Source organism: Globicephala melas, chromosome 1 (genome assembly GCF_963455315.2).
Source record: "Globicephala melas chromosome 1, mGloMel1.2, whole genome shotgun sequence".
In the NCBI taxonomy this organism is placed as follows: Eukaryota; Metazoa; Chordata; class Mammalia; order Artiodactyla; family Delphinidae; genus Globicephala; species Globicephala melas.
The window spans coordinates 175,485,501-175,498,889 of record NC_083314.1 but is presented as its reverse complement, the minus strand read 5'-3'; the positions used below and the strand labels follow the sequence as shown (position 1 = coordinate 175,498,889).

At 41.1% G+C, this 13,389-nt stretch overlaps 1 protein-coding gene across 2 annotated transcripts in view; it reads right to left on the bottom strand.

Annotated features, from left to right (window-relative positions):
- Positions 1-13,389, bottom strand: part of FBXO42 (F-box protein 42) — a 113,395-nt gene that overhangs the window by 38,981 nt on the left and 61,025 nt on the right. For both annotated transcript variants that reach the window (XM_060310617.2, XM_030877198.3), the window contains exons 2-3: positions 10,278-10,544; positions 7,076-7,192 (exon numbers count right to left, since the gene is read on the bottom strand). In XM_060310617.2, the coding sequence (XP_060166600.1) occupies positions 7,076-7,192; positions 10,278-10,527 (367 nt within the window). In that variant the 5' untranslated portion in view covers positions 10,528-10,544. The remainder of the gene's footprint in view (positions 1-7,075; positions 7,193-10,277; positions 10,545-13,389) is intronic.

The window sequence follows — 13,389 nt, the reverse complement described above, 5'->3', positions numbered from 1 at the left end:
CTCATGTTTCAGGTTTGTTGAGAACTGCAAATAACAAAGGATCAAGTTAGATGACATTAAACAAACAAAAAGGATAATTACTGAAGCCACACTTTAATCTCCACTAAAGGGGGCAAGCTTCAGGTATCTTGGTCTTCTCATACATACCTTTTTGAACTAGCTACTCCAACAAACTGGGGCAATTTTGAATTGAACTGACTGGTGCCTGGCATAAAAGAACGTTCTCTTCCACCTGATAATCCATAACCCCAGAACAGAAATTAGCAATATCCTCTGGCTTCTGAAACCTTAACTGATCTTCATCGTAACAATGTTTAATAAGACAAATCCATGATTTCATAACTAAAAGAGTCAGTAGCTCATTTATGTCCCACTATCCCTCAAAGATCAACTCTGGGCAGCTGCTTCCTTCGTGCAGCAAAAAAGCACAGCGCCTTTATTTTTCAAAGAGGTAGCAAACATTCTTCTTCTCTATTTGGACTGAAAACCTAGCCAGCAGCTGGGCCCCATGAGGTCCTTACCACGTGTATTTTAATGCTATACTAAAATAAGGCAATTGGCATTTTCCTGCTTCTCTTTGAGCAAACAAAGGTTTCTGGAAGAGGAAGGTACAGCCCAAACCCTATGCAAAGCTAATGCGACTGAAACGACAAGTTTCACACACTGTAGTTTCAATATCCAGCAGTCATTATCAACAAAGCTTGGAGAGGAAGGGAGTCAATTTAGGCAGCTATGTTTAGAACTCAGATATAATGGGAATGAGAAACAGCCATCAATAATACACTCAAATATTTTAAGCATCCTACTGAACTCTGTTTGCCTATTTTTATTTAAGATGCGTACATGTTGGTCTGGGTGGGGGTTGGGGACCCAAGTTCAATAAGCCTTTCAGAAAAAATTAAGAATTTAAGCAAATACCACTGCTCAAGTAAATACTTCCTTTTACCAAAGTTCTCCACCCAAACAGAACATTCTCCTTTCAGAACATCTAGACCACTGGAATGTGCTATACAAAAGTTACCATTTGTAGTACGGTATGACTGCTCTGCTAAGAAATAACATTGAGAACGTGATTATTCCAACTGCTAGATCTCTTCAAGCTTTCTGAAATGTGCTTGACTGCTCCACAAACAACTATTGCAAGTCACATACCTCAAGTTAAAATCTAATAATCCCTACTCGAAGACAAGTCAAATATGCACAATTACACTCATGACAAGCAAAGAGTTCCTCAGTGTTCTGAATACTTTTCCTACTGTATTATAATCCTCTGAAGTTCAAGGTCTTCCAGTTGTTTCATATTTTCCATGGTGCCTGGTAGTCACCAGATTAATGTTCACTGAACTCTAATTTTTGCACTTTCAGAGGTTAAATTCTCTTGTTCCCTCACTTGTCTCCAGGGAAAGGCCCTGAGGCATTTATCCCATGCTTAGAGACTATGCTGTCATGTGTCTCACATCTACAAGCCAGGACATACTTGATAAGGCCTGTAATTATGTAACTATGGAATAAGAAAGGTTGGTTATCCAGTCTGGGCCTGCTGGCTATTGCAGGAGCAAGATTAGCAAGTGTATGGAATGACCTGGCCATATTTGGAGCCTAAACACTAAAAGGTTTTTCAAAACATAATGCTGGGGATTCAACAGACCCCTATGACAATCTGAAAGGGACATTCTACCTTAATCAAGGATTGCATGATTGGCCATGAACATACTCATCAAATAGCCAGGAGAACTGGCTTCATTTTATTTTCCCAGCATTTTTTTGTCCCAGACTTCTACATAAGAAAGAAGCTCTATCGCTCGTATCTTTGTTACACAATTCCACAGAATTAATAGATGTCAACTATGAACCTGGTGTTATGAAAGGTGCACAGATGTCTAAGACATGGAGCCTGACGGTCCTCAAGCAGACAACCATCTTGTGGAGGAGACATCATCATCGTCCTATAATTTTGCAGGTTAAAATATATTTTTGCAAGTGTTTCCTCAATTAAATTTCCTAGCAACCCTGTGGCACAAACAGAATTTATCATACGCATTTTACAGATGAGGAAATTGTGGGTTAGAGGAGCCAAGGAATTTGCTTCCCAAGTCTAAAGTTCTTCCTTTGCATGCAGCCTCTCTCACACAGATAATTATGGTAAAAGACAGATGGTAAAACATTAAGAAGAAGGTATGAAGAGTGTATTAAACGAGTATAAGCAGAAAAAGAGAAGAGCTTAATCTCCATGGTGGGGAATTTGAGAGTAGTGTGAAAGACGGTGGCTTTTGGCTTTGTCTCCAAGATGGGTTTTAGAGGTCAGGACATTTTCAATCAATTAACATGGGGCGAACAAGTCTAGGGGTGAAAGAGGAATGGGAGGGGAAGGGAAAATGAAATCAGGGCATCCAAACAAAGCCATGAGGTAGGGAAGTTGAAGACAAACAAGGAATCTCGTGTGGGCAGAGCCTGGCTGTGTAAGGATGCAGCAGTGAGTCAGGCTGAAAAGGTAGGCTTGGTGAATGCCAGGTGGGGTGGAAACTTCTACATGCAGTGCAAAAAGGCTCAGGCTTTTTGGCAGAGGAGTGACAAGGCTGGTTTTATGGTTCAGATTTGCAGTTTTTCCCGACAGGAGCTCCTGTCATTTTGAGCAAGTCAATTCTTTGTGTGCAGGATCATCCCATTCACTGCATGACATTTAGCAACCCAAGTAGGTCCTTGCCTACTAACTGCGTGTAGTACTTTCCAGTCAAGACAATAAACAATGGCCTTACACATTTCCAGATGCCCTAGGAGGTGGCACTGTCCACAGTTTTGGAGATGGCTGCCAAGTGTCTACACCAGGTTCAGATGAAGAGAGAAGAAAGGCAAGAAGATTGTATAGAAAAGACTTAGGGGGACTTCCCTGGTGGTCCAGTGGTTAAAACTCCACGCTTCCACTGCAGGGGGCGCGGGTTCGATCCCTGGTTGGGGAACTAAGATCCCGCATGCCACGGCCAAAAAAAAAAAAAAGAAAAAGAAAGAAAGAAAAGATTTAGGAAAGATGGAATGATTAAGTCATAAGTGTGAGTAATGGGGGGCGTGGTAAAAGGAAAGATATGAGAGAGATTGCAGAGATAGAACAGAATCAACAAGATTTGCCTTTTGTTGTTGAGGGAGGGAGAAGAATTGAGGATTAATCCAAGATTTCAAGCTTGTATAATTGAGAGAATGATAATGCCATTAACTAAATTAAAGAGAGGAGAAAACTGGGGGGAAACTACTGAATTCTGCTTTTGGCTCACTAAATGTGAAACATCTGTGAATCTCTGTGGCAGTATGAGCAAAGAACTGGAAATGTGGATCTCAAGCTCCACATGAGTTAGGCATAAGGAATGAAATAGAGCTAGAGGGAGAAATACAGAGATGGAAGTTGAAGGAGCTAAGGAAAAAAATTAAAGGAATGCTTGTTTTCAACCTATTTTGAAAACTGCCCATTCCCTGTAATAATCCTCTTCAGTTTGCCAGTTAGATAGCATGTAGAGACTGATGGAAGAAAACAATAAAGAGACAGACCGAAAGAGACAACGAAAGACAATGAGAAATCTTTTCTTGGATATCAAGTAAGGAAATGAAAATACCAAGTAAGGAAACGAAAAAAAAATTTAAGCAAAAACAAGTGTCAAAACCCACCAACCCCTGAGCTTCTGTGAGCTTACTCATGGTATTATTCCTTTCTATTTCCCCTTCAAAGAACTGCCTCTATTTTGTGGTAATACTCTTTTTCGAAAGCTAGTTAACTGAAAAATATTTTTTCCCCTCTCTTATCAGAAAGCCAAACTGTTGCTATGATAATTATTCACCCCTATTTCCTATTCTAGTTTCAATTTTACCCTGATTCATTTGATTTCCCTCTTAGGGTTCTAAAACTATTTGTTTCCAAACACCATTCTAATAAAACTCCTGTCTTTAGAAACCTCGTCTTTGCTTCTCATTCCAATCATCTGTAGGTAACTGAAGTTACCCCTCCCTCAACAATGAATACTGGACCTAATATGGATCCTCCTGTAATTTCATTAAATGTTCTCAGCAAGGACTCATGTATAGTTTATTGCAGTCATGATCAAAGCGTGGTCTGTGGACTCCTGAAAACATTTGAGACTCTCTCAAAACTACTTTTATAATAATAATAAGTACTAGTAGCAGTAGTAGTTGTAGAGGTAGTAATTTATTGTTTTTTTCACTGTGCTGACATGTGCACTAACGGTGCCAAGGCAATGCTGGGGAAAACGGCTGCAGCCTGTGCATGACTCAAGGTAAGGGAACTCAACTACTCTAGTGTCACTGTGCTCTTCACTACCACACACTCACAGATTAAAACAAATGAAGCCAGTTCTGACTTCACAGATCCCCCCAAGAGTCTCATAGATGCCTTCCTCCCCCAAAGTCCAGGAATCACACTTTGAGATCTACTGCTCCAGGGGATTTACAACAGCACAAAAATAGCTCCCCGAGAGAACTGAAAACACGGCAAATAGTTCGACCCATTCCTTTGATCTGTTTAGATACAATTCAAAGACAGTGACGAGTTATCATTATCTACGGAACTCTCCTCTGGATATGAGAGTACAGCATATGGTCTGGGGCAGTCAACCACCAAGAGGCCTCCAAGGATCCTCACTTCCTGGTATTACGCCCTTGGTCAATCCCTGTGTGACTTATAGGATAGAACAGAAAAGATGGTATTCACTTCAGAGATTAGGGTGTAAAAGATACCTTGGCTGCTGTCTTAGTGTCTGTCTCTGTTTCTCAGATCACTCATTTTGTGGAAAGTCAGCTGGCAAGTTGTGAGCAGCTCTGTGGAGAGGTCCATGTAGTAAGGAACTGAGTCTCCTATCAACAGTTACTGAGTGAGCTTGGAAGCAGATTCACCGGGCCCCAGTCAGGCCCTCAGGTGACTGTAGCCCCAGCTGACAGATTGACGGCAACCTCATGAGAGACCCTGAGCCACAACCTCCCAGCTAAGCCACTCCCAAATTCTTGACCCTCAGGAACACTGTGAGATAATGTTATTTTAAGCTGCTAAGTCTGCAGGTAATTTTTACACAACATGGATAACCAATAACTCTCCTTCCCCTCAAGAGTTCAAAATATGGCTTAAAAAAAAAAAAAAGACACAGACATACAAGTTAACAATGAAAGACAATGTGAGTTAAGTGCCAAATTAGTATTCCAGACATAAGCTCGGAACAGGAAAAATTTTTCTGTGGGCTAGAGAGTTGAGAAAAGGTTTCCCAAAGGAGCTAAAACTTCAACTGAGTTTTCAAGGAGAAGCCAGGCTTCAGCTAAGTGGATGGGAATACTCTAGAGAGGAAGAATCAAGTATAGCAAAGCGACAACTTGAAAGAGGAGAGCTCTTGGGAAAACTTGGGAGATGAAGTGGTAATTTAGAAATAAGTCAACTTAAAGAGGGTTTTAAATATAAGATTAAGTTTTTATCTTGTAGGCACTGGATAGACACTGAAGGTTTCTGTTTTTCTTTTTTTAAAATTAATTTATTTTTGGCTGCGTTGGGTCCTCGTTGCTGCACGTGGCCTTTCTCTAGTTGCAGCGAGCGGGGGCTACTCTTCATTACAGTGCGTGGGCTTCTCATTGCAGTGGCTCCTCCTGTTGCAGAGCTTGGGCTGTGGGCGTGCGGGCTTCAGTAGTTGTGGCACACGGGCTCAGCAGCTGTGGCTCGCAGGCTCTAGAGCACAGTCTCAGTACCTGTGGCACACAGGCTTAGTTGCTCCGCGGCATGTGGGATCTTCCCGGACCAGGGATCAAACCCGTGTCCCCTGCATTAGCAGGCGGATTCTTAACCACTGCGCCACCAGGGAAGTCCTGAAGGTTTCTGAATACAGAAGTAATATAACTAAAGCAGCAATTCTGAGAACTTTCTAAGCGGCTTTTCTCTCCTGTCAATGAACTTTCTTTATGTAAAACCATTAATAAATACAGCTTTTGTAGCCTAAGATAGATCACATCTCAGTCTCACTTTGATGGAGGGATATAAATCACTAATAGAATAAAATGGTATCGGGAATTCCCTGGTGGCCCTGTGGTTAGAACTCGGTGCTCTCACTGCCAGGGCCTGGGTTGAACCCCTGGTGGGGGAGCTAAGATCCTGCAAGGCGTGGGGTGCAGCCGGAAAAAAAAAAATAAAAGAATAAAATGGCATCTACAAAAATCAATTAAAATGGAGAGTTAATTCTAGAAGAAGCTGGGGCTTCCCTGGTGGCGCAGTGGTTAAGAATCCGCTTGCCAATGCTGGGGACACGGGTTCAAGCCCTGGCTCGGGAAGATCCCACATGCCGCAGAGCAACTAAGCCCGTGCACCACGACTACTAAGCCTGCACTCTAGAGCCCCTGAGCCACAACTGCTGAGCCGACGTACCACAGCTGCTGAAGCCTGTGTGCCTAGAGGCTGTGCTCTGCAACAAGAGAAGCCCGCACACCACAACGAAGACCCAACGCAGCCAAAAATAAATAAATAAAATAAATTAATTTTTTTAAAAAATCCTAAAAAAAAAAAAAAATTCTAGAAGTCAAAAACTCTAAATTGTCTATTTGCCAAAACATTTTATTTATAATTTTACTATTTAAATTTGTATTTTATAAACAATATCCTTCATGTTCAAAATTTTTGTGTGACCCTAGTCAAATTCAGTGTTTGCTGAACATACACTACGTTAAGATAAAGAGTTATTGCAAAAATTAGTGCTAAGCTCTGGCTACTCCCTAAGCAGGATCCCAGAAAAACCCTCATGTATGCCTTTCCTTTGTCTGCCTCTTACATGATGTCAAATGTTTAAAAACCTAAGCATAACACCTTGACCTCTTTGGAGTAGAGATAGTACAAAAATCCAATGAAAAAGCAGAATACAAAATTATATCACAGTGCCTACAATATATTTAGGCTCATGCTCTTCCCTAATTCTGATTGTAAAATTAACACAAACCCTTATTTAACATTTTCTTCATTAAGAAGTCAGACAAAATACAACCCTCCAAAGTAGCTTTTGGAAACACGACCACAGGCAGGATGGGATCTGCTTTCACAGTAAATACTTACTGTGTGAGAACCGCTGAGTGATTGGGGTTCCAGGATAAGGGTAAGTCCGACTCTCCCACTGAATGTTTCCTTCCTGGACAGCCTTTATGAAACCATGATAACACTGGTGGGCTACACCTAAAGACAAAAATAACAAAAGCTTCAGCCTGGACTCTTCGCTTGTAAATCAAATTATTAAAACTGCATCTATTAATTGTCTTATCACTTTTATAAGACATAAGTTTCTTTGAGGAACCCCAAATTTCTTTGATTTTTTCATTCAAAGACAGAAAACAGAATCACAGAATTTCAAAACTGGAAGATCTAATCCTTTCATTTTACCAAGGTTAAGTGACTCCCTCAAGGTTACAAAATCAGCTCACACTTAAAATCTGCTCCCCTTTACATCATATCATGAGGCAACACATCAAAATAATTGGTGCTATTTACTCCAAAGCAAAGGGGCTGGGAGATAATTTAGTTTTATGAGAAAAAGCGTGGTAAAACAGTCTCCGGAATATAACAGCTGTTCAGTAAATATCTATGGTTAGACCATGGCAACCAAGTATTCTCCATCTTAAACAAGGAGTAATAATAAGCTTACAGTGGATTATGAAATGATGAATTTATAACAAAGGAAAGCTGTTTTTTTAAAAAAAAAAATCAGAGTTTTTACTATAATGCTGGATACATGTCATTATATATACGTCCAAGCTCACAGAATGTACACCCTATGTAAACTACAGACTTTGGGTGACAAAGATGTATCAATGTATGAGCGTCAATTGTAAGAAATGTACCCCTCTGGTGAGGGATGTTGAAAGTAGGGGAGGCTGTGCATGTCTGGGGACAGGGGTATACGGGAAACCTACGAACCTGCTCAGTTTTGCTGTGAACTTAAAACCACTCTAAAAAAGTAAAGTCTATTTTTAAAAAGTGAGAGCTTTATACTTCTGGAACAATCTGCTTTCCCAACACATGAAATTACTTTCTTATTTCAAAGACAAACATTTTGAATGAAGAGTACAACCAATTTTATATATATATATATATATATATATATAAATTTTTAAATAAATTTATTTATTTATTTTTGGCTGTGTTAGGTCTTCATTGTTGCGTGTGGGCTTTCTCTAGTTGTGGTGAGCAGGGGCTACTCTTCGTTGCGGTGCAAGGGCTCTAGGCGCGTGGGCTTCAGTAATTGTGGCACGTGGGCTCAGTAGTTGTGGCTCGTGGGCTCTAGAGCGCAGGCTCAGCAGTTGTGGTGCACGGACTTAGTTGCTCCGCGCCGTGTGGGATCTTCCCGGACCAGGGTTCGAATCCGTGTCCCCTGCATTGGCAGGCAGATTCTTAACCACTGCGCCACCAGGGAAGCCCCAATTATTTATATTTTGAAAGAGTGTATCATTCTTGAATTTATGCCACCTTAGTGGATCCTTAAGCAGGATCACAGAACATATTTTCTAATGATGATCATTATCCCTTCATTGAACTCACAGTTAAGAAATGGAATATTAAAAAGACATGGCCATTTTTTGGTTTTGAAGAAGCTGGGGGCAGGAGAGGAATAAAGACGCATATGTACAGAATGGACTTGAGGACACGGGGAGTGGGAAGGGTAAGCTGGGATGAAGTGAGAGAGTGGCATGGACATATATACACTACCAAATGTAAAATAGATAGCTATTTTACATTATATTCTCCATAGCAAATGGAGATCAGCTCAGTGCTTTGTGACCAACTAGAGGGGTGGGATAGGGAGGGTGGGAGGGAGACACAAGATGGAGGAGATATGGGGATATATGTATATGTATAGCTGATTCACTTTCTTATAAAGCAGAAACTAACACTCCATTGTAAAGCAATTATACCCCAATAAAGATGTTTAAAAAAAGAATAAAAAAAGACATGCCCATTTTTAATGTGTGACCATACTGCCAACTACGCACTGGTGAAGTAATACAGATTTGCATATGTTGAAATGAGGTAAGGCAGTAATGAATAAAAGACAGACACATAATGATCGAGGGGAACAAAAGCTGTCTTGGCAGTGACTTCCCGCAGAAGATCTAAGAATGCGAGTACTAGGTTAAGGCTCTTCTCTCTTAAAGAAAGATCAGAATGATAAGAACGCCAAATAAAACCTAAGAATAAATTCATATATTTGATTAGATCACCACCCCTTGTCTGTGACTCTCCACCTCTATTTTAGAGGTAAAACCATCTACTTCCACAGTGTAAGGAGCCAATCTCTCCTGAAGAATCCATTAACTCTGCAAACAGAAGCAGGCTGTGCATACCAGTATTACCAGTTGGGAGCAGATGAGCACAGGGCCCAGCAAGCAGTTTCAACACAGCTGGTCCTTATTAGCTCTCTAGGTTGGACTTTGGACAAATGACAGGGACCCTAATCCTCAGAGAATCACTCTGATTTGAGGAAAAGATTTTAAGACTGATTCTGATCTAGAGGTTTTTCTCTCTCATATCTCTGGCCGCCTTGTTCCCAACAGGAAAGAAAAAATTGATACGACCCTTGCTTTGATCAAAGATTATTCAACTGGCTCGGTCATCTTCATTCAAAAAATGGGCCCTTTCCACCTAAAATGGAATGAAACCAAATAACTGCTATTAATTAAAACTACAGTACAACTAGTAACCTCAACATTTAGCCAAAGTTGAAATCTTGATTAGAAAATGGAGGGGAAAAAAAAAAAGAGAAACTCACTTAAAAAGTAAAAGACATACATAGGGCCTGTTGTGTTTAGAGATAAAATCAAGCAGTAAATGCTTTCATAATCCCACATCTGCCACAATTAGCTACTTTAAGCTATTCATAGTTCGCTATGAGGATTGTAAAACAGTTATAATAGTCCTGACAATAATAAGAGTTATATGAAGGTTAACTATTACTGTCAATACATATCCAACCCTACTCTACCTATTCAAGAACAATACAACATACCAGATCAACTCCAAGAATATGCAGAAAAAGAATCCTCATTTTAAAACTGGAAATTGGATTAAATACTATAGTATTCAAGCTGTTCATAAAATTAGGCAGGATAAAGAGAAAAGAAAAATGTACAATGCTAATCGTCTAACACTAAATTTTAGAACCACAATAAATTTAAGGGAGAAAAGAGAAAATGAAATTGGGAGGTAAAAATAAATCATTCAAACAAATTTTAAGTAAATAAATAAAACTTTCCACTTTCCACAGTACCTTTAATAAGTCGGTACCACTGTTTGCAGACAAGGGCTGCAGTTTTGTGTTCCTGGTATGGTGAGAGAAAGGACAGGATATACTCCAAAACCTCTTCTGGCAGCTCAGACATGGACCTATTATGTCTAGTCTCCTCAACCTCCAATACTGGGCGGGGCTCCTCATCTTGCTCCATTGTCCCTTCCAGCACAGTCTCTTCTTGGTCCACAGCCATGAAACTATCATCTTCACTGTCCGAGGAGCTGGCCATGACATTCCACTTGACAGCTACAGCGGGAAAGAAACAAACATCAGTATACACTGTCTGAAGTTCTGAAATAACTCAGGCAAGGCATCCAAGCTGTTCATGATTTCTTTTAGATGCTCAATCTGAAATCTGTCCTTTAGCACTTTCCCACACCAGTTGTGAGCCACCTTAATTTATCAAGTACAGCTCAAATACCAACGCCATCCCAAATATCTAATAAATCCCTAAAGGCTTCTGATGGTATTTTTTTCTCTCCACTGAAAACCAGAGTGACAGCCGAGTTCTGGTAAAACCATAAAACCAAAAAACTTGTTCTCAACAACTCCTCTAACTCAAGGATCTGACTGGTAGACAGCAAAGGGAACAGCAACTAGCTTCCCTTGGCCAGTAATATGATTCAAGACCTCAAACTTAGAAGAAAAAACTAATTGTGGGTCCTAAAAGAGTAAAAAGAACATTCTGAGGATATGGGAATAAGAAATGACAGGTTTTTTTAGCTTTTATACAAGGTAATTCACTTAAGAGGACAATAAATATTTCAATAACAGGCTTAACTAGCTATAATACCAAACACAAGGCAATATTTATATTAGAAAACATCATAACAGATCCAAGGAGTGAAAAACTGGAAATAATACAAATGCCCACCACCAACAGAACAGGTAGACTGTGGTACATTCACACAACAGAATACTATACAGCAAGGAACCACAGATACACACATGGGTGAATCTCTTAAACATAATACTGAGCAAAGAAGACAAAATAGTACATACTACATGACCATGCTTATATCATAAGTTCAAAACTAGGCAAAATTAATTTATGTTGTTGCAAGTGAGGATAGCGGTTACCAAACGTAACGACTGGGAGGCTCCTGGGGTAGTGGTAAAGCTTCCTGATTGGGTGATGGTTACACAGATGTGTTCAGTTTGTGAAAAATTCACCCAGGTGAACACTTAACACACTTCTCTAAAGTTTACCAAAATAAGCCACTATTAACAGTTACCTCTAGTGGAGGTTAATTAATTTTTAAAAAAATATTATGGGTATTTTTAAATGTCTTTGTGCTACCTGTATTCCCTGAATTTTCTAGAAAGAGCACAAGTTAAAACACACACAGATGGACTTCCCTGGTGGTGCAGTGGTTAGGAATCCGCCTGTCAATGCAGGGGACATGGGCTCGAGCCCTGGTCCGGGAAGATCCCACGTGCCGCAGAGCAACTAAGCCCGTGCACCACAGCTACTGAGCCTGCGCTCTAGAGCCCATGAGCCACAACTACTGAGCCTGCGTCTAGAGCCCATGCTCTGCAACAAGAGAAGCCACTGCAATGAGAAGCCTGCGCACCACAATGAAGAGTAGCCCCTGCTCACTGCAACTAGAGAAAGCCACATGCAGCAACAAAGACCCAGCACAGCCAAAAATAAATAAATAAATAAATAAATAAAACATACACAGAGGCAGGTAATTTATTTATAACACACCAGTGATGTTTCATGCAAATCCTGAGGTAAAAGCAGTACAATGTTCAGGAAATAGGGTGATTTATGTAAGAAGTGTGTCACCGGTTAGATTCTAGAGGAAGCAGATGCTAAAATAAAAGTAGGAATGAAAAAGGTTTAATGGAGAGAACTCTTATGAGAAGAAAAGAATAGGATTTAGCAGGAGGAGCCATCAGACCATGAGGCAGATCTGACAAAGCCTGTCCAACAGAGAGCTCGGGAGCAAGGACGGCCAGCAGAGGACTCCAGAGCTGGGCAAGAAGGTGAGGCTCTTAGATCACTGCTCTGCTCACCACCACTGCCTGCCCTGAGAAGAGCATGACCTTGTTTCCAATGCTGTGGCAGACCCTGAAAGGACTAACAGCTTTCTTTTGCTACATTCCTTACAAACGGGCAGCAAGTCATTTCTTGAAGGGGCATCTGAGTTCATTTTATAATTTGTTAATACATCTATTCCCTTGACCATACACACCTACCCTGATCATTCACTACGCCATCCGCCTTACAAATTTCCAGCATTCCCTCCAGCACTAACGAGAAGGATAAGAAATAACAGGAAGAGAAGAGTGACCCTGAAATATACTTTGGGGCCTAGAGAAAGATCTGAAATGTTCCAAAAGGTGAGGGGCGGGGGTGCGAGGAGAGCAAAGAAAAGAAACCTCCACCCTCATCTCTACCGCTCCTGTAATTCACATACTAATTATGTACAGCATCTTAAAAACTGGAAGAATGATCACATTAAGAAAAACATGAGTCAAAACTCATGAAATTGCTCCCAACATAATTTATCCACAAAATTAGCTCATGATACTGCAATGTATCCTAGCAAAGTGGCTGCTAGAATCTTGATGATGATGAACAACGGGTGGCTAATTAGAAGTAGGGGAGGGACATCCCTGGTGGCACACTGGTTAAGAACCTGCCTGCCAATGCAGGGGACACAGGTTCGAGCCCTGGTCCGGGAAGATCCCACATGTCACGGAGCAACTAAGCCCGTGCCCCACAACTACTAAGTCTGCGCTCTAGAGCCTGTGAGCCACAACTACTGAGCCCACGTGCCATAACTACTGAAGCCCACACGCTCTAGGGCCTGCGTGCCGCAACTACTGAGCCTGCGTGCTGCAACTACTGAAGCCTATGTGCCTAGAGCCCGTGCTCTGCAATAAGAGAACCCATCGCAATGAGAAGCCCATGCACCGCAACGAAGAGTAGCCTCCGCTCGCCGCAACTAAAGAAAGCCCACGTGCAGCAACGAAGACCCAATGCAGCCAAAAAAAAAAAGGTAGGGGAGTAGCCTAAATCCCCCTAGCTGGGGGAGAGTGGTGGCAGCAGAGGGAGGGCAGCAGCAATTCCCTCCATTCC